Source organism: Phacochoerus africanus, chromosome 3, assembly GCF_016906955.1.
Source record: "Phacochoerus africanus isolate WHEZ1 chromosome 3, ROS_Pafr_v1, whole genome shotgun sequence".
Classification (NCBI taxonomy): domain Eukaryota; kingdom Metazoa; phylum Chordata; class Mammalia; order Artiodactyla; family Suidae; genus Phacochoerus; species Phacochoerus africanus.
The window spans coordinates 41308539-41330685 of NC_062546.1; the positions used below are offsets into that span (position 1 = coordinate 41308539).

Below are 22147 nucleotides of genomic sequence, written 5' to 3' on the forward strand. Positions count from 1 at the left end.
CTTCCTTTCCCCATTTAAGACCAAGTTCAGGGCCAAGGATGTTGAGATTCACTTTGGGTTATTCCAGAGCCTAGTGCTGGGCAGGGAATAGGCAGTGACAGAAGCACTGTGGGACATAGGGCCCCCATGGATGGTGCTTCAGGGCAGCGAGGCCAGTGGGCAGGAGCTGGAGCAGAAAAGCTGTCTGCCACAGGTGCTTTCCAATGAGCCTGGCTATCTTCCCTTCCACCTGTAGTTCAACATCATGGTCATGCTACGTGGAATTCCACAGCCTCTCCAAATATTTCCAGTTTCTTCCAGGAGATGCCTAGTCTCACTTCTAGGTGAGATTTATCTCATTTCCTAGGTGTCTTTTGAATCAAGTGTGTGGCCTCCATCAGAATCGCAGCAGGAAAATCACAGCTGCTTCCCATGGTTGGTGTGGCCTAGTGAATGTGCCAGGGAGCGGAGGGGAAGGTGAAGTTTCTGCTCAGTAGTTTGCCTTTGCCCAGCAAAGCATGGTGGGCGGAACGTCTCAAGAATAATGGATTAAACAGAAGTGGAAGCTCCCGGCCAGGAGGATTTGACCATGCTGCTGTCATAAGTGTCAAGTATTAAAAGAATCATTCTGGATTGTTCAGTTTGGACCACCTGGAGAAAGACTCCAAGTCAAGCCAAAGACATCCTTTATGTTATAAGGAATTTTACTTGTGTGCTTTAGAACTATTTTCCCTCTTCGAAAGGGAAAAGGGAGCTACATTTTCTGGTAGTCATTTAAACAACTCTGTTCCCTCTTCACCCAGTTCTAGCATCTGTACATGCTAATAACTTCCCCGAGATTTCCACACCAGGGCTAAGGAAAGACGTGCTGTTTGTGTGGACGTTGGGGGACTGCAGAGAACTGATCCGGGAGCTTAGTTTGGTCTCAGTCCTTAAGGACTCCAAGAAGGATAAGTTCAAAGAAGTTAATGAGTAATGGCATATGAACTTTGCCATTTTGCCCGACCTCAGCGAGGTGGCCCTCGGGCTGGAAAGAGATCGCCTCTCCAGAAGGACTTTCCCAAGACTTTTCAGAGCCTAGGGAAAGGGTTGGGGCATAATCATATAACTCAATTAGTCAAAAGAGTCACCATGTTGAATAGAAGGCCATCAGACCAATGGCTAGACTTTTGGGTGTATGTGGGCACATGTAACCACAGTGTTGGAATGCCCAGCCCCTGGCATTCTCAAAGGTATTCTTTTAAAAAAATTTTAAGTTATTGCTTCTCTTTATTGTACACAGTGTCCTATAAAGAAGATATATGTCCACAGTTGAGCTTTGAAAGAGGACCACGGGGCCAGCTCCATTTAAAGGGAATGAAGTCAAGCAGTAAATTTGCTGGTCACTCTTTTCATATGGACTGTATCTTAGCCAGCAGTTGGTCTTTGATGTCACAACAATAGCACTGGGCCATGGAGGCAGAGGAAGATTCCCCTAACACTGAAACTGGTCCATGCTCATTGAAATTTGGAGATCAGTCTGCGGGGTAGCACGCATCAGGGAGCACAGGAAGTGGGCTACAGGCTGCCGGTTGCCTTTCCTGGTGAAAAATGGCCATCTCTTCTGCACTGTCTACCTTGCCTGCTGCAGTCTTTACTGTATTTCTCATTGAAGTATGACATACACACAGAAAAATGCATAGCTAACTCTACAGCTCAGTGAGATTTCACAAACTGAACACATCAATGTAACCAATACTCAGATCAAGAAACAGAATGTTACCAGCACCTAAGAAGGCCCTTTGTGCTCCATTCTGTTTACTTCCTCCACAAAGGTAACCAGTTTCCTCTCTTCCCACAGCATAGATTAGCTTTTCCTGATTATTTAACATACACAGAGTTTTCCTGCATGTACTCTTTTGGGACTGGATTTTTCCACTCAACACTGCATTTGTGAAGTTGTACATGCTGTGTGTAGTTGTCATTTACTCATTCCCATTGTGTGCACTTATTGCCTTATTATCATCCTACTGATGATAGGCATTCTGGTTGTTTCCAGTCTGGGGCTATTTCAATTAGCACTGCTATGAACATTCTTTTTTAGGTTTTTGAGTCCATGACGATGAATACATTTCTATTGGGGATGTACCCAGGATGGGACTGTCGGATTGGAGAGTATGTATGTTTTCTGTTTTAGCAGTTACTTTGGGAAAACAATTTTCCAAAGTGTTCATATTAGTTTATATTCCCTTCGCCCCACATTCTTGCCAACACTTGGTGTCTTCAGTTTGTGTCTTTTTTTTTTTTTTTTTTGCCATTCTGGTGGGATAAGATTGTGATTTCACCTTTCTAGTGGTCATATTTTTTTGAAGTTATTTTTTCTCTTTTAGTGATCTACCCAGTCCTTGTTCACTTCTGTGAAAATCACAATTAATAATGAATTAATAAGCTATTAAGATTGTTGAAATGAGACAGATCCCAACTTAACATTTGGGGAGCAAAGGGAGAGAGAACCTATCTAAAGTCTGAAACACATCCTATCAGAATCAAAGCAAAACAAAGGATAAAATTCACTGAGGGTACAGAGCAGAGACTTGGGAAGAATGATAGAGAAAGACCTAGAACCACAGAGACCCACAAGCTGATGAGCTATCACACCATAAGCCAAAAAGGAAATAGGATGCTCCTCTCAACTGTGAAAAACATTTTTTTTTTTTTTTTTTGCTTTTCAGGGCCACACCGATGGCATATGGAGGTTCCCAGACTAGAGGCTGAATGAGCTGTAGCCTCTGGCCTACACCACAGCCACTAGCAATGCGGGATCCAAGCCGCGTCTGCGACCTAGACCACAGCTCATGGCAATGCCGAATCCTCAACCCACTAAGTGAGGTCAGGAGCTTCACGGGATCGAACCCATGGACACTAGTCGGGTTCTTAACCCATAGAGCCTCAATGGGAACTCCTCAACTATGGGAAACATTCCCCACTATGGAAAACATTCTGACCACTTATTCCTCAGCAGTCCTTGAGGAATCGGACTTTGTGACATACTGAGGAAAGGGAGAATCTGGTTCGTCACAAGGAAGACACTTCTGGCCAGCAGCTGTAATTAGAAAGCAGAATATAGCGAGAGCTAGAGAAACCCCTGTCCGAAAGCGTGTCCTGTTTCTCTTGTTAGGTCTGGGAAAGGAAGGCGGGAAAGGGTGCCCCTTCTTCAGGGAAAGTGGTTGCAGGCTTCGAGTGTTAAAGCTCTACGAATGATGAATAACATATTTGCAGGCACAGTTCCATCCCTCCTCATGGAACACACGGTTTCTAAGCAGTGAAATTGCACAGGAGAGACCATTCAGAAGGAAGATGGAAAGAGATGGATGTGTGTGTGTGTCTTGATTCAGAAACAACATTTGGTGGAACCTAAGGCTGACAGAGCAAACCTGGCCTTGCTGGGTCTAGTTTCCTTTAGGCTCCACCCTTCCCCTTGGCCCGACTCCAGCCCAGAGCCAGGCTGGGCAGCTCCACAACACAGCCTTAGGTAACAGCTGGGTCCCCCTGGAAATGCTTATCACATCTACCCCATCCAGCATCCTGTGGCTGCAAGGTGCGTGGGGTGGGGAGGGGGCCTCTATTTAACCAGGAGGCTGGCTTTTTCCCAGTATCTTCTCTCTAGCAGCCCCTGCTCTTTCCTTTCCTTCTCCCACATGACAGTAGAAGCCAGGGGACAACTTTTTAAGAAGCATCTCTGATGGGAGTGAGGCAGACTGTGTGTCAGCACACAGAGCCAGCCGAGACTGTTTCTGTTCTGTCACACATTTTTCTCCACAAGAGGTGTTTAGAACAGTCAGACATTAAACCTGCATTTCCTGACATTGCTCTGTCTCAGTTTTTTCAGCTGCAAAATGGAGGGACTCTTCACTGGCCTATTATGAGAATTAAAGGTGCAAATACATAATAAAGGCCTTGCAGCAGTGCCTGGCACAGGAGAAGTGCTCAAGCTTGGCTTTTCTATCACCATCACCATCATTATCACCAGGTTTGAAGATGAAGCTGAAAAATCACTAGAATTACCCCACTAGGATATCTATCTATCTATCTATCTATCTATCTATCTATCTATCTTACAGCTGAACCTGTGGCAAACAGAAGTACTGGGCAAGGGGTTGAATCAGAGCTGTAGCTGCAGGACTACACTACAGCTTGCAGTAATGCTGGATCCTTAACCCACTGAGCGAGGCCAGGGATGGAACCTACATCGTCACAGACACTCTGTCAGGTTCTTAACTCACTGAGCCACAATGGGAACCCAGTGCTAGGATGTCTATTTTTAGATAAGAAAAATGCTAAGGAAAATGGAGAGCATTGTAGTGACTGGCCCAAGGTCACACTGCTCTGTAATACCAGCATCCATGAGTTAAACAGTTCCTATGCACCTATAGGATAAAACTTTTATTATCCCACTGTACTCAACAGGATGTAGAAGCACAGAAACACGTGAGATTTTGCCTAAGGGCACACAAGTAATAAGCAGAAGTGGAATTGAAACAAATCCAAAGTCCATGCCTTGTGGACCTTGTGACTAGTTTTGGCTGCTGGGAGGCTAACAGGTGTGACCCCAGCAAAGGCTGGAGTGTGCTCTTCCATCAGGTTTGTTCTGCCTTTTTGTGATTCTGGTTGCAGAAGTCTGGAAGATTCATGGAAGAAACCCAGATCCAAACCTCAGCTTGGACCCCAGCCTGCCTAGATCTACTAAACTCCAGCCATCCACAGACCCAGGATCGTGAGAACACAGGCTATTGTTTCAGGCCACTGCGTTTGAGGGTAGTGTTTCATGAAGCATAATTGGGCAATAGCTAAGTAATACCTGACCTGTATTGAGCGCTTTTTGGAGACTTGCAATTTGCAAGAAAAGCATGCGTCTTGACTGGCGCTTCTTAAACTGTAACAGGTGTAGGACGCCCCTGGGACTTTTATGCAACTGTAGGTCCTGATTCAGTTATTCTAGGTGGGACCTGATATTCTTATTTTCATCTCCCAGGAGATGCTGCTGCTTATGCTCCAAGGACAACCACCTAGGTGCAAGTGTGGAGAGGTCATCCTGAGCTTCTTACCTGCACCTGCGGGTCACGACTGCACCTGGTGAACTTGTGGCAGTGGATGGGCCCCGCTATGTGTAAGGGAATGACAGACCTTGCCCTCCAGTAGGAGTCTTCTATGGGTCTCTAATAATCATCACTCTCTTCGTGGCCGGGGGTCAGCTCATGTTAACATTTCCTCAGCCTATTTCCTGGGCTAAGTTTTAGAAACACCTAATGAGAGCTCCCTTTTATAATTTTTGCCTTTCCTGGAAGCAAAAGGCTCCCAGCAATAAACCTGGCTTCCAATTTATTTTGGACTCATAACCAATACCAGATTTCCAAGTCACAAGGTAATTGAGTCCCCAGGCAGGAGATACAAAATCTATTTCTGGTTTTCTTAATTTCCAGTCAGGCAGGTCATGGGGACAAGAAGATGAAGGGGACATGAGAAAGCAGCTTATGGAAGAAGCTGAGTGTTCTGCTGAGAGACTTTTCCAACCAGTTCTTGTTCAGCAACTAACTTTCCTTCCACCACCACAAGCACCACCACCAGCACCGCAATCACCTGGAAATTGAACCCTGTGAGATTTTGTACTTTGGGAATCCTGGAAAGATAGGAGAATCCTTTCCAAGGCAACAGTGTCTTCTCCCTTTCCTTCAGTTTTTCACAATATATTATAGATTATACACCTATGTATTAGCTATAGGAAGATATCAACCTGAGACTCAATTTCTACATTCTCTGAAGTTTTCTTTTTTTGATTTTTAGGGCTACACCCATGGCATATGGAGGTTTCCAGGCTAGGGGTTGAATCAGAGCTGTAGCTGCTGGCCTATGCCACAGCAATGCGGGATCTGAGCCACATCTGCAATCTACACCACAGCTCACGGCAATGCTGGATCCTTAACCTACTGAGCAAGGCCAGGAACAAACCTGCGTCCTCATGGATGCTAGTCAGATTCATTAACTGCTGAGCCACGACAGGAACTCCTAAAGTCTCTGAAGTTTTCTAACAGTGTCCTGGAGATCCTAAACATGTTATGTGAGTGTCTTTAAAAGATTGCGACCATTTTTTAATAAGCAAAATGTACACCTACCATATGACCCAGACATTCTAAGTATTCACACAAGAAAAATGATCTACCCAAATGGTCACAGCATCTTTCTTTTAATATGCCCAAGTTGGAAATGACCTAAATGTACTTCAGTGGATGAATGAATAAGCATAATTTATATGCATATGATGGAATACTAATGGGTAATAAAAGGATCAAACTCTTGTGTACCAAACAACACGGATGAATCTCAAAATCATAATGGTGAGCAAAGGGGCTCACTGTACATGCTGTATGATTCTACTTATATAAAAACTCTAGGAAATGCAAAAACTGATTCCTAGTGACAGAAGGCAGGTCAGTGGTGGAGATTTCTGGAGAATGATGGAGGAATCCATAAGGAGCACAAGAAATCTTTTGAAGATGGTAGATTCATTCATCATCTGGATGGTGGCAACGGTTTTGCAGGTGTTAACTCTTCAGATTGCTCACTTTAAAGATGCGCAGTTCATCGTATGTCAATTACCCTCAATAAAGCTGTACTTTAAAATGTAATAACATAACTGCCACGTTCCCCCTCATTGTCTCCCCATGGCTATCTCCAAGAGGTGGCTGGAAGCCAAGGCCTCTTTTTTTATTTGTTTCATTGGCTTTGGCATGAATACTCTCTCTGGATGCCCGTGGGAGTAAGGTAACACCTGGGTGGCCTGTGACATCATTTCCAGCCTTCCTGCATCCTTCACATAGATTCTAGCCACACTTTGTTATTTTTAAAAATAGAGATGAGGTGTCCAAGAGGAAGCAGCCTCTTGAATTCACAGTTGAACTTCCTTTTGCCAGGTCACTTCTGTTACACATCTGGGGATTGGGGTGTACCAAACTGTGAGTCTGGCAGCCCGGAGCCCTAAACTTGAAGATGAAATTCTCCTGTCCCACTGGCCCTGCAGCACTGACTCAGGGGTGTTGCTCTTTGATGGAAGTATGTCAGCCACAGACGGTGCTCTACGTGAGATGACTCGGTTTACTAAAATGTACATGGGTCAGGTCAGCAGGAAGAAGGAGTAGTTAACCTACTGTTTTTACTTCTACTCAGTTTACAAAAACAACTTTTCAGTGACACATGCTGGTCTGTGCCTGGAGAGTTGATGCAAAGCTACATTTATCAAGGCACCCTGGCCTCTGCCTTTTCCAAGCATTAGAAGACAATCCCACACACCACTGAAGACTCCTCATTGCTGTTCATCCTCCCACCTAAAACAGCAAACAAGCATGGGATGAGGCTCCTGGGAGAAAAACAACAGTCATCTCTCTAAACATCAGGGACTCATAGGCCTTGTCTGACCTTTCCCATTCCTACAAGTTTGGAATTCCTCACTGCTCTGAGAGGGCATGGCATAGCCTGATTCTATTACTGCCAGAGCATACCCCTTTCTGAAGCTAACAGATTTCAGGTCTTTGATGACAACAAGAAGCAGCAGGTGCCCCATGGGAATTCTGCGAAGTGCCTTTCCTGTGCTATCACTGCCTAGAGTAATAGCCAGTGTTCCTGTGGCTAACATTTAAGTAGTACTTCATTCATTTGGATTCTCCCAGAAGCAACTCTGGGACAAAGAGCAAGTGGTACACTTGGGAGATGCCTCCAGGGAGCTCTGATGGGAGAGGGGAAAGAGCCATAAGGGCACATTTTCAAGTCAGTGACCACAGTGGGCAGAAATTCCTCTGTCCCAAGGGGAACACTGGGCACTGGCATGATGGCTTTATTTTATTAGCGTTGCACTTCATCCAACCTTCGGACTGATATATGACAGAAAGAAAGAAATTAAGCCTTATATCTGTTGTGTTCAAGTCTTCTTATGAAGTTCTCATGGAAGAGGAGTACAGACAAAATTTAATAAAAATGTGAAATGAGACTTTTTTTTTAATACCATACTCCCTTGCTATTTATTCAACCTCATTGCATACTATCCTGGAAATCAAACTGACACCCTTTCCCCATTCCCTAAATAATTTTCTGTCATGGGGAAGATGAGTACAGATATAGAGACACCCTTAGGTGTCACTTGAAGAAGGAGCTTCACCACCATCCTTTTTGTTATAAATCATAAAATATTGAGCCAAGGATTGCAGAAGAAAGATGTTCTCAGAAGACAGGAGAGAAATAATAGGACCACAGAAACCATTAACATATTGTAAAATAAGATCAATGAAGACAAGTTAAAAAACTTAATCAAATCTGGAGAAGACAGGGGAACTATTAAGTAATAATCATCAAATCCTTCATGAGATATTTCTTGAAAAGCTAGTGAATAGTGGGAAGAAAAAAGCAAACACGAAATAAAGATGTTGTATAAAAGATTTAAAGGACACATCAAAGAAAAAAGCTTTGCCATTGAAGGTTGTTAAAAAAATACCTGTATGACATATAGAATTTGGTTGTGGGATTCTTGCCTTTAGAGGCTTTAAAACCACAATAGATTCTTCTTTACTGAATGGATAGTTCTCATGACTTCTGAGGGTGTTCCCAAACCTCAAAGATCAATGCCTTTTAGAATATGGCTGGAAAAGAATGAATGAAGGACTGCGCAAATAATAGAAGTTTCTTTCTGTTTTTATGTAGGAAGATAAAATTAATAAAGTTATAGGATTTCCCCAGTGGCTCAGCCAGTTAAGGATCTGGCATTGTCACTGCTATGGCTATGGTTATTGCTGTGGCATGGGTTCGATCCCTGGCCAGGGAACTTTGTGAATGTGTCTCCCCGACCAAGAAGAGAGAAAGAAATAAAATTATAGTTTTTCAGTTCAAGATGGCAGACTGAGAATTTTAATTCACTTCTTTTACCTCTCCACATCTACTAAAAAGGGAGATGAAATGAAAAAATAACCCCCCACAGAAGTAGAGAGCTGAGAGGGGATGATTTCTTTAGCTATGACACAAATGGTAACCAACTGCAAGTGAAACATTACAGAGCTGAGAAAGTGAAATATTACCCAAAAAATGAGTTTCTTAGAGGAATTCCCATAATATCAAAAACAGGCTGTGTCAGTTTCACTAGCAGGTATTTACTCATTAAAAAATGAAAACCTATGCCCACAGAACAGCTTGTGCAAGAGAGTTAACATGATCTTATTTATAATAGTCAAAGCTCTGGAAGCAACCAAAATGTCCAGCAGTGGAGGAATGGATAAATAAACTACAGCATTGTCATGCAATGGAATACCACTCAGAAATAAAGAATATAAACCTACTGATGTGCACAGCAACAGAGATGAATGTCAACAACATTATGTTAAGCAAAAGAAGTCTCTCCCTCCACGAGTACACTATGATTCCATCCACATGAAGATCTGGAAGAAGCAAAGTAATCCATGGTGATAAGAGTCAGACATTGGTTGCCTGTGGGAGGAGTGAACTGCCTACAAAGGTGCATTAGAAGACTTTCTGGGATGATGGAGATGTTCTGTATTCTAATTTTGATGGTGGCTACATAGGCATATATAATGGTCAAAAGTGGAGCTGAATCTTTAAGACGCATTCATTTTATTGAAAATTATTCATCATTTAAAAAAAACTTTTAGGAGTTCCTAGTTAATGAATCTGACTAGGAACCACGAGTTTATGGGTTTGATCCCTGGCCTTGCTCAGTGGGTTAGGGATCTGGCATTGCCTTGAGCTGTGGTGTAGGTCACAGACACAGCTGGGATGCCATGTTGCTGTGGCTCTGGCCTAGGCTGGTGGCTACGGCTCCGATTAGACCCCTAGCCCGGGAACCTCCATATGCTGCAGGAGCAGCCCTAGAAAAAGGCAAAAAGATGAAAAAAATAACTTTTAAAAATGCAAAGAGAGAGAAAAAAAGAGAAGGAAGAGAGGAGGAAAGGGGAGAAAAGGGAAGAGGAAAGAAGAGAAGAAGCCATAGACACTGAGTGAAAAGAGTGAGGACCCAAAACTGACAAAGAGTGAAAGAGCTAGCACTGGGATGACAAAAGCTGGAAGATTAAGCTGAGACATAAAATACATTAGAAAAATGCGAAGAGATAAAAATATAAGAAAAAATTAAGAGACATGGATGACTGATCGATCTTAAAATCTCTATATTAGTTTCAAACTCCAATAGGTCTTGAAGGAGAGTACAGATATTGGAAATAAGCAAAGAAATTACTTAAGAAATTTTTTCAAGCCAAAGACAGACTTGAACATTCAGATTGAAAGGGTCCATCAAGTGCTGAACAGGACTAACAACTAAAGCCCTGAATCTAAACATAAGCTAATTAAATTATAAATAAAGAAAAAATCCTAAAAGCTTTCAGTTTTTTTTTTTTAAATCATCTACAAAGAAATAGCATCAGGTTTTCACTGAAACATGAGATGGTGTAAACAAAAATTGAATTATATCTTCAAAATAAAAGGGAAAACATAACACGGCCAACTGCCAAATTAGCATTTAAGTGTGAAAAGCAAATAAAGATAAGGTTAAAAATTCAGGATCTCAGACAGTATACTCTTTGATTAGAACTTTCAGAAAAAAAAAAACTTTTTGAGAATATATTCCAACAAAATAAAAGACGATAATATGATATTAAAGAAGTAGCAGCAAAGAAAGAAAGAAATCTTATAGTTAAGTCTAAATAATTATTGAGAGAATACTTCTGCTAGGAAATAATTCCTAAGATAGCTATAATGAAAAAGAATAACAGAAGAAAGAAAAAAAAGAAACAGAAAAAAAAATAACTTAGCAGATAATGTGGATAAAATCTGAGAGACAGACAAGAGAGAGAAGAAGCATGTTAGACTCTTGTTTGGGGAAAGTTTAGATCTTGTTTGGGGAAAATACCGATTCTCAGTATTGATGGAAAAATGTAAGTTTAAATCTGTCATACTGTTAAGAGTAAGAGAAGTAGAACACTTTTCAAATATGATGAAAAAGTGAATAAAGTAAATAATATTTAAATAACTCATTAAATGTTTAAGCTCATGGGGAACTTACATACATTCTGTGTTTTGATTCTTACTACAACACTCGGAAATAGTTATTATACATGTATATATTAACAGATGAGAAAATTTAGAGATAGGCTAATTCTCTTGTCAAAGGTCACACATAAATTGGAATATGGAAGGCAAAAATGAAAAAAATTTGAAATTTAAAAACAAATAAAATTGAAAAATATCTTCAAATCTCTTAGTAATCACAATCAACATAAATGTGTTATATTCATTGATTTATTACATGGAAAAAATTCACTACTGGTTATTAATAAGAAAGATATTTAAAGAAAAAAGGCAGAGGAAGTTTGAAAATAAAGATTGGAAAAAGACACCCAAAGAATGGCAAAAGAAAAAAAGTAAGCAGGAGATGTAATATTAACATCAAACGAAAAAATTATTCAAGACAAATGTCAATAAAAAGATATATAAGGAATTTCACCTTGATAAAAATACAGCAACCAAAACAGACATCTCATGTCCTAATACCATGGATTCTAAAAAAGTAAAGCAAAAATTAGTAGGATAATAAGGAGAAACAGTAGAATGCAATTAAACTATTTGAGAAATTAGCAGATAAGTAAACAATAAATGAATCAAGAATTGAAGGATTTCCATAATGTAATTATCTATCTTGATTTGATAGTTCTTTCTTTTTTTTTTTTTTTGGTCTTTTTATGGCCACACCTAGCTGCTGGCCTACACCACAGCCACAACAATGCTGATCCAAGCTGTGTCTGTGACCTACACCACAAGGCAATGCTGGATCCTTAACCCACTGATCTAGGCCAGGGATTGAACCCGAGTCATCATGGATACTAGTCAGGTTTGTTAAATTCTGATCCATGATGAGAACTCTGATTTGATAGTTCTTATAAAGAGATAGAAGACTGTACATCATAGAAATATGCAGTCATGAACTGTTTGCTAAATACACTTGTATTACATATAAACTTTATACCAATGAAGTCAGAATCCAGTAAAATGTATGATTCTCTAAGAAAACATAAATTATCAAAAATAATTAGAGAAAAGTTATAGTATCTGAATAGGCTATTGACCATGTAATAACCTGGAATATTAATCAGAGATCTCAACCAAAGAGGTACCAAGCTCAAGAGGGCTTTATGAATGAATTCTAACAATCTCTTAAGAAACAGATAAATCTTATTATTTAAAGTGTTAAACTGAAAAAAAAGAAAGGATTTTCTATTCATGCCATGACATTATAATAACATCACTACTGAAAGAAATATTGCTAGCTGTCATGCACATACCAAGCAAACTGTAAGCATGTATTACTAAGTATATCTTTCCTAGATTACAAAACTGACAAATTGGAGAATATAACAGAAAATAAAACAGAAAATTCCCAACAGCAATCAAATCTAGGAAATAACTGGTCAAAAGAAACATTAAAGATGAAAAAACTATAACACTTTACTCAAGAAATAGAGATGCCTAAACCAGGTTCTGAATGAGAACAATTCCCATTAAAAGCTCAATGAATTTATAAAATTGACTCTAAAATCTGTTTGAAATCTAAAAATAACTCTAAAATATGTTTGAAAGAAGACATTTTATAAGAATCTCTAAGGAAAATATTTAATGAAAGGATATTTGCCCTATTAAAACACACCAGGAAGCAACATGAAATAAAACAGTGTGGTGTTTGTACATAGATAGAAAGATGAAGATCAATAAATAGACTAACGTGAAAATTTTAGTATGTGATAAATGTGGTATTTTGTATCAATGACTATAGAATGGAGTTTTAACAAATATAGGACTAAGTGGCTATTTACTTGAACAAAAACCAAAATTGTTTTTCCCTGCTCCCATTTAATTTATTATTATTTTTTAAGTAGTTATTTCCCCAATACAATTTTTTTTCTACTGTATAACATGGTGACCCAGTTACACATACATGTACACATTCTATTTTCGCACATTATCATGCTCCATCATAAGTGACTAGACATAGTTCCCAGGGCTACACAGCAGGATCTCATTGCTAACCCATTCCAAAGGCAATAGTTTGTATCTATTAACCCCAAGTTTCCCAACCAACTCCCTCCCTCCCCCTCCCCCTTGGCAACCATAAGTCTATTTGGCAAGTCCTTGATTTTCTTTTCTGTGGAAAGGTTCATTTGTGCCTTATGTCAGATTCCAGATATAAGTGATATCATATGGTATTTGTCCTTCTCTTTCTGACTTACTTCACTCAGGATGAGAGTCTCTAGTTCCATCCATGTTGCTGCAAATGGCATGATGTCATTCTTTTTTATGGCTGAGTAGTATTCCATTGTGTATATATACCACATCTTCCTAATCCAGTCATCTCTCATGGACACTTGGGTTGTTTCCATGTCTTGGCTATTGTGAACAGTGCTGCCATGAACATGCGGGTGCATGTGTCTTTTTTAAGGAAAGTTTTGTCTGGATATGTGCCCAAGAGTGGGATTGCGGGGTCATATGGAAGTTCTATGGATAGATTTCTAAGGTATCTCCATCCTGATCTCCATAGTGGTTGTACGAGCTTACATTCCCACCAACAGTGCAGGAGGGTTCCCTTTTCTCCACAACCCCTCCAGCATTTACTTGTGGATGTGTTAATGAGGGCCATTCTGACAGGTGTGAGGTGGTATCTCATGGATGTTTTGATTTGCATTTCTCTAATAATCAGGGATGTTGAGCATATTTTTCATGTGCTTGTGGGCCATCTGTATATCTTCCTTAGAGAATAGTCTATTCAGGTCTTTTGCCCATTTTTCCATTGGCTTTTTTGCTGTTGAGTTGTATAAGGTATTTGTATATTCTAAAGATTAAGCCCTTGTCAGTTGCATCATTTGAAATTATTTTCTCCCATTCTGTAAGTTGTCTTTTTGTTTTCTTTTTGGTTTCCTTTGCTGTGCAAAAGCTTTTCAGTTTGATTAGGTCCCATTGGTCTATTTTTGCTCTTATTTCTGTTTCTTTGGGAGACTGACCTGAGAAAACATTTGTAAGGTTGATGTCAGAGAATGTTTTGCCTATGTTCTCTTTTAGGAGTTTGATGGTGTCTTGTCATATATTTAAGTCTTTCAGCCATTTTGAGTTTATTTTCGTGCATGGTGTGAGGGTGTGTTCTAGTTTCATTGCTTTGCATGCAGCTGTCCAGGTTTCCCAGCAATACTTGCTGAAAAGACTGTCTTTTTCCCATTTTATGTTCTTGCCTCCTTTGTCAAAGATTAATTGACTATAGGTGTCTGGGTTTATTCCTGGGTTCTCTATTCTGTTCCCTTGGTCTGTCTGTCTGTTTTGATACCAGTACCACACTGTCTTGATGACTGTGACTTTGTAATATTGCCTGAACTCTGAGAGAGTTATGCCTCCTGCTTGGTTTTTGTTCTTCAGAATTGCTTTGACCATTCTGGGTCTTTTGTGGTTCCATATAAATTTTTGGATTGAGAAACCAAAATTATACCTTTATCTTCACATTAAACCCACAAATTACTTCAAAAGTTGACTGTAGTTCTAAGCAACAATAACAACAACAACTCTATACAACTGCTAGAACAAAATATATTTAAAGATTTTGACAGTCTTTATTTGAGAAACACACTGTCAAGTAAGGCAAGAAAACCAGAAGTCATAAGGGAAATGACTCAAAGTTCACTGCATTTAGAATGGAATTTTTTTGCATGGCCAAAAGCAGCATAAACAATATTAAAAGATGAGTGAAAGATTGGTTTAATATTTGCAAAATCCTTGAGATTAAAGTCAATATGGCAGTTATTTTGCAAAGATGGCCGTCATGATTCCTCCTATCCCTGTACACATGCTTCTTGGCAATGTTACTTTGCATGGTCCCCCCCATGGAGAGAAACAGAGAGATTCTGTTCTCCTAGAATCTGAGCTGACCCAGTGCTTGGTTTGGCCAATAGAATGTGACTAAAATTGTACAAGTTCATCAAGAAGTCTTGCAATTTCTGCTTTTACTCTCTTGCTGCTCTGATTGCACCATGTAAAGACATGTAGGATAATTTCCTTGAGGATGAAGAGAGAGCATAGGTGACCAACCATCAAACATATGAGGGAGGTCCTCTTAGACCATTTAGCCATGTCAAGCCAATAGAAGGCTTTAGCCACATAAATAACCCTAGTCAAGGAAGAAGACAAGCTGAGCCCAGAGCAAACTGCTGACACACAAACTTATGAGCAAATAAAATGTGATTGTTTTAAGCTGCTGTGTTTGGGCATGGTTTGTTATGTAACAATAGCTATGTAGGACATTTATTCATAATTTATAAAGAATTCCTGAGATAAGAACAAAGAGCCTGTCTGGAAAATGGGCAAGGCAAGTCATGAAATTGGAAACACAATGGCTATTGACCTGAATCAAAGCTGGGAGTCTTATTGATGAATTGGAACAAGAACTTCAGCCTACCTGGGTTTGAATCCTGACCCTGCCCACCATGGCTGTGCAGCCTGGAGCAAGTTACTCAAATCTCTCCAGGCCTCAACGTCCTCATTTGTGAAAGGGGTATGTATATAAGTACTATATATCCATTGGGTCATTGTAAATAAATTTACCTGCATTAAATACAAATCCATTGGGTCATTGTAAATAAATTTACCTGCATTAAATACAAATAAACAAATGTCTGCTATTAATAGCTCAGATAAACTCTTAAATCTGAAACAGTGAGTACAGGAAGCTAAGCAGTTTTATTGAAGGTAAGTAGAGGGATGAAGGGGAAAATACCGATGAAGATTAGCTAGGAATTAGAGAACAAAGACATTTAGTTACATTGAAGTTTGGTTTACTTTAATGTTATTGCAAAAATGACTTCAATGATTTCTAACACTTCCTTAAATTTCACTGTTTTAATGAGTTCTAGCTGTACTACATAAAATCTGTAGAAATTCATGATTCTGAAACTCAGATTTAGTACAGAGGTATTTATTTGAATTTTAAGTGAAAAAGATCATATTATTATTGCTGTTTCCTGTGGATTCCATATTCTGGAAAGTTCTGTCTTTTAGGCTGCTTTTATTGTATATATTTGTTTTCTTACTATTATCAATTAAAGACATATGAGGAGTTCCCAATGTGGTGCAGTGGGTTAAGGATCTGACTGCAGCAGATAGGGTGGCTGTGGAGGCTTGAGTTCCATCTCTGGCCCAGCCCAGGTGGAGATTCAATCTAGCATTGCCACAGCTTCATTGAAGCTGCTGCTCAGATGTGATCCCTGGCTTGGGAATTTCCATATGTCTCGGGTGTGGCCAAAAAAAAAAAAATACACACACACACACACACATATATTTATATACACACACACACATATATACATATACACACATATATATATACACATATGTATACATATATATATATATGAGAACTAATCTGAGTATGTGATCAAGATGAGACAAATTTATTTCAATGAGGAGATAAGATTTCATTCAAAAGTGATAAAAGTTGTTTAGTCTGTGCAGTTATACGCAGCTGTTGCAGACAACTGTAAAATTTCTTATTAGATATTTAAAAATACCTAAAACAGTACAAAGACTAACATCATTATTTTTATGAGCCACATAACCAACAGAAATAGCATGTTCAAAGCATTTTACTATCACCTCATAACACCATACTGGGACATATAGGGACAGTCACATATGGAGTCAAAAAACATATTGCCTAATGTGTTGAAACTATCAAAATAACATGTTATATCATGTCTATATATACCTATATATATAAAATGTATAGTTACTATTTGCTATTTTTTTTTGTCTTTTTGCTATTTCTTGGGCCGCTCCTGTGGCATATGGAGGTTCCAAGGCTAGGGGTCTAATCAGAGCTGTAGTCACCAGCCTACGCCAGAGCCACAGCAACGCAGGATCCGAGCCACATCTGCGACCCACACCACAGCTCACGGCAACGCCGGATCCTTAACCCACTGAGCAAGGGCAGGGATCGAACCAGCAACCTCATGGTTCCTAATTGGATTGGTTAACCACTGCACCACGAGGGGAACTCCTATAGTTACTATTTGTTACTATATGTTACTATGTTACTATTTGACACAATAAGACTGTCAAGATGTGTTTGAAAATGTAAATTGTTAATATGTTACTATTTGACACAATAAGACTGTCAAGATGTGTTTGAAAATGTAAATTGTTAAAAGGCTTCCTCTCTTTTGTAGCCAGCATGATGACTTTATCAAGAACCTGGAATACAAATATTCCTCAAAGATTTTTACACTTATAAAATAACAACCACATATTAAGCAGTTTCTGGCTGTGCATCCCTGAGTAAATCACCCAACCTTAACTTTTTCATTTGATGCGGGGGTAACGATTACGCCTAATTCCCAAGATTTTTGTGAGGATCTAAAAAGTTAATGTATGAAAAATGCTATGAACAGTGCCTGATACATAAAAGGCACTTGACAAGTCTTAGCTACTATTGTTGTTATTCTTACTTCTCTTGTATTGATTGGGTGTCCTTGGTATGCCAAATCCCAAATGGTGCATATTTATTTATTTATTTATTTATTTATTTATTTATTTATTTATTTATTTTCTTTTAACAGCTGCACCTGTAGCACATGGAAGTTCCCAGGCTAGGGGTGGAATAGGAGCTGCAGCTGCCAGCCTACACATCACAGCCAGAGCAATGCCAGATCCGAACCATGCCTGTGACCCATGCCGCCACTCCAGGCAATGCCAGATCCTTACCATACTGATCGAGGCCAGGGACCGAACTGTGTCCTCATGGGTACCAATTGGGTTTGCTATCACTGAGCCACAAGGAGAACTCCCTCACAGTTTTGTTTTCAAATCCACCTGCTACTTTGGAATTCACTTCCTGGGGCCTGAAAATGACAGACCAAGAAATGACTTTTGCAGACCTCCTCCCTTGGTGGAACAAGGTCTCTTCATTTGAATTGCAATAACTTTGGAGAGTCAGAAAGCCACAGAAATAACTTTAGTCAGGAAGAATATAAACTTTTATAATAACGAATTACAAAAGAGAGTAAAATTATGAACTAAAACTGGTAAGCTCATCATTCTGCCTGAAAAAGTTCATTGAATGGATGGACTAACTGAACACGATTACAAGATAAGCTGAAAGTTAGGAGATTAGCAGTTGCTTGGGACCCAAGTTACTCCTAGCAGTATTACTCTTTCTAAATCCCTCATTTCTTCTATTCTCTTGGGACAGTTGTTCAGCCAAAGGCTCTTTGGAGAATTTAATTCACTTCCCCTTTGCAGTTGCTACTTCCACCAGCTGCTTCTCTCATTACCTTAACATTCAAACGGAAGAGGCCAAGCCTAGGTTATTCTAATGATGGCAAACACCTCATAAAGAAATCTGCCAAATTTACTTTTCCATAGAACATCGTTTTTACAGCTTTTCATGAGTCCATGAGGAAAGAAAGCATCATGTGTAAAATATGACTTCCAGAAATCTTGAAGATATTAGGAACTCTTCCTACAGTGTTAGAGTGGTGGGTCACTACTGTCTATAGATTGGGGGTGTCTTCAGTTTCCCCAGAGGAATCTGTATCTGTTTGCCCACAGAAAAATATGAGAGGGCCTCACAAAGCTAGGACATTTTCAGAAACACTCCAATTTTAAAAGAACTTTAGTCTCTGGGGTTCATACTTTTTCATTCCCAGTTTTGCATTTGTGTGTAAGAATCACCTTGCTTTAGTCTACAACATCCTGGCAGAGAGAAAACGTGGTATAATTAGTCAAGGGTTTGGAATGTGTAAACTTTGCAAGTTTCTTAACCTCTCTGTACCTCAGCTTTTGCATCTATCAGGGGGAGATATTAACAGTATAGTACCTCATTAAATCAACCAAAATGTGAAAGCACTGAAAATTGGCACATGGCAAGCACTATGGAAACATTTATGTGAACTCTTCTCTCTTTAACAATAGGGTTTTTTAGCAACAAAGTATATAAAGATACAAAAAATGAATTAATAGGAGCAATGACCTTAACGACCTTTAGGAACAATGAATAACGCTTATCTCCACACGACACTGGAGAGCATAGAGTTTTAGAGGAGCTGGGTTTGAGGAGAGGATTTTAGGAGCCAAAGGATTCCAGCTGCTTTCTGGGAAAATCCCTGCTGACTTCTACCCATGCCCCAAGTTGACAGTTGTCACACCCCAGACAGACTGGAGGTAATGCGCTTTCCAAGACAGAAGCAGGAAATCCCTAACTGGGCAACACGTAATTTGCAAACCAGAATTCATCTTGCGCCTGACGCCCACTACCCCCTCCACAGCCGTGACCCCCTCTCCCGCCTTGGAGCTGAACAGATCATCAGAATCCCATTCCTAAAGCGACCTTCACTAGGGGCAGAACGCTGGAAGAAGTCTTTGTTGTAAGTTTAAAAGCAACCCCAGGCCAAAGTACAACAGGTGGCTTGACTTCGCGCTCTCCGCACTGCTGGGGAGGTACAAGGGAGACACGGGGAACGCGTGGGCGAACAGGGGATATCTGGCCATTCTCTTCTTTGGAAAATTATTGCATGACCTTTGATCTTCTTTTCTAAGGGGGCAGATCCACCAGAGTTCTTCCTCCTAAACCAGTTTGGGGATTCATTCGAGTTAAAGTCTCCTTCGACCCTCCCTTCCTCCCAGAGTAACATTACTCAGCCTCTAAAGGACAACCAAAGACTGGCAGCACCCCAAAGTAAACTCGTAAGTACTCCACACTTCCTCTGCCCATTTCGAGCCTCGCACCCTCAGGTACCTAGAGAATTTAATGACAGACCTGGAGGAGCGCGCGTGCCAGACCTCGAAGCCGGTCCAGCCTCCAGGCTCTCACCACGCTCGGCCTTTGCCAGAAATAGGGTGCCTCAGGCAAAACTGCTGTCAAAACAGATGCTCTTTGCCAGAGGGGAGACCCTCCTTGCATCCATCAGGTGCTGGTTCAGCACCCCTCCACCCAGGTCCCCGCTGCCACGCGCGCCCCTCTCCGGCGGTGCACTCACCTGCAGCTGGGTCCGGCTGGCGTTGGCCGCAGTCGCGTCCCGCCCGTCTGTGGCTCCCGAACCGCGCAGCACCGTGATGTGCAGTGTGAGCAGCAGTAGCCCCAGCAGTAGCAGCAGCTCAGCCGCCAGACGCACCATCCTCCTGAGACGCGCGGCTTTAGGACCCGGCGCGGCGGGCGGCGGCGGCGGCGGCGGGGGAGGAGGAGTCGGAGCCCGGGAGCCCGGGAGCGCGGCTCCAGCCTCGGCCCCTGCCGGGGCCCCGCTCCCCGAGCCCGCGGGGCCGGCGCTGGGCGCAGCGGGACGCGCCGGGCCGGGGGAGCAGGAGCCGCTGCCTCCGTCGCCGCCGCCGCCGCACCACGGCGGAGCCACGGCGGGGCCGGGGGCGTCCAAGCCGGCTGCGGAGCAAACCCCCGGCGGCGGTGGCGGCGGGGAAGACGGGTTGCCCAGGTCCCGGGTCGGGCCGGGGACCACCCTGCGGGCAGGGGGGGACGGGGGCGGCGGCGGGGCGGGCGCAGCCGAGCCCCCGAGCGCACATGGGCGCCCCAGATGTGGCCGCGGCGCCGCAGCTGGAGCGGGAGCGGCCTCCAGAGGAGCGCAGGGAGGAGGAGGAGGAGGAGAAGGAGGAGGAGGAGAAGGAGGAGGAGGGCTTCAGTGGCGGCCCAGAGTTACCTCCACGCTTGGCTCCCCCCGCCCTTGCCGCCCGGAGCCACTCACCCGACGAGCCACCTCCCCTCCTCCCTGTGCTCCTTCGGGCCAAGGGCCGCGCCGCCTGGCCGCCAAGTCCTAGGGTGAGTCGGCTCCAGATGGGGGCCCCCGGTACACCGGGTCTGTCACTGTTTGGAGGTGACCTGCTCGCCCCTCCGGAGTCCGCGTCCGCCTGCCCGGCTGTGCCAAGTGCGCGCCACCGCGCCACCCGGTGCGCACTGAGGTTCTGGGCTGTAGGTGGGTGGGTGGGGGTGCCTGAGCGACTTTAGAAACCTTTATTGACAAAGTGAAGTTGGGAGTTGTGATGGAGAACGGAGAGGGCGCTGGACCAGCCAGGTGTGTCTGTCTGCGCCCCTCCCTGAAGCTGGCGTGCGTATGTATAAGCGGGGAGATGAGTGTCGTTCCAGAAAGGTCTTGACACTCCCGGACAGTGGGCTGCCTGCTCTCTGAGCACCGCTGCTCACGCGCTGGTGGCTCCGGATAGAGCCTGGGAAGGGAGGCGAGTCCGATTCGCTAGGCGTCGGTCTGGTCCAGCGCGCAGGTGTCGCGGCAGGAAGCTGCAGGGGCCAGGTGCCCGCGGCTCAGGCACACAGAACGTAGATGGGGCGCTGGGGCTAAATCTCGGCTCAGAAAGTCGCGCGTCGGGGGGCTCATCCCGGAGGCGCCGCGCCGGGAGGGGACCTGGGAGCTGCTGTCGCACAGTCGCCGCTCCCGGGCCAGCGCGTCATGACCGCGCTGAACCCTCCGGCTTCCGCGCGCCTCTCATGCCTTGCAGACCGCAGCCGGCGAGTGGAAGGGCTCAGGGAATCCAGCAGAGGGCACAGGGTCCTCGCCTCGGATGCTAGAGAGAACCGGCTCCAGTGCTGGGCTCAAATCACTGCAGTGGCACCGCGCGTTTCCCGCCTTCTCGGTCTTGCCCTGGTTCCCGCCTTCTCCAAGTGACTCGGAGTGGAGGGCGCTTGAATCTGGCTGAACCCTTTTATACCAGTCTTCCTCCGCCTCCCACTCGGTTCCCTCCTTCCCTCCTCCCCTGTGCCCGCCCAGTCCTTTGCTCCCTGCGAGCGGAGCCTACAGCCTAGGCGCTCACACATTTCACTGATTTCCTAGCCCATCTCGCATCCTGGAATCTGGAGTCCCCTGAAATGGATCTTCTCCACCCCCCCCTGGGGACTGAAATTAAATCAATAAACCTTTCTCTCTGACAAGCGCCCCGCCCTACAAACTGAAGATTCTTAAATCAACCGCCTTCCAAGTTGAGTTCATGTCTTGACCCAAGGCTCCTCAGCCAAGTCTTAGCCCTATTAAGATTAAAAAAACACTTTCATCTTTCCGAAAGTTCCTCGGATCACCGCGGCGTTTTGCAGTATTTAAATGAC

General features: G+C 42.8%; 1 protein-coding gene across 1 annotated transcript in view; it reads right to left on the minus strand.

Moving 5' to 3' along the window:
• LOC125121883 (basic proline-rich protein-like) overlaps positions 1 to 21499 on the minus strand; it is an 88047-nt gene extending 66548 nt beyond the window's left edge. The window contains exons 1-4 of the mRNA XM_047770196.1: positions 21472 to 21499; positions 21145 to 21351; positions 20786 to 21002; positions 20067 to 20712 (exon numbers count right to left, since the gene is read on the minus strand). Coding sequence (XP_047626152.1) covers positions 20067 to 20712; positions 20786 to 21002; positions 21145 to 21351; positions 21472 to 21499 — 1098 coding nt within the window. The remainder of the gene's footprint in view (positions 1 to 20066; positions 20713 to 20785; positions 21003 to 21144; positions 21352 to 21471) is intronic.
• Between the last annotated feature and the right edge of the window lie 648 nt (positions 21500 to 22147).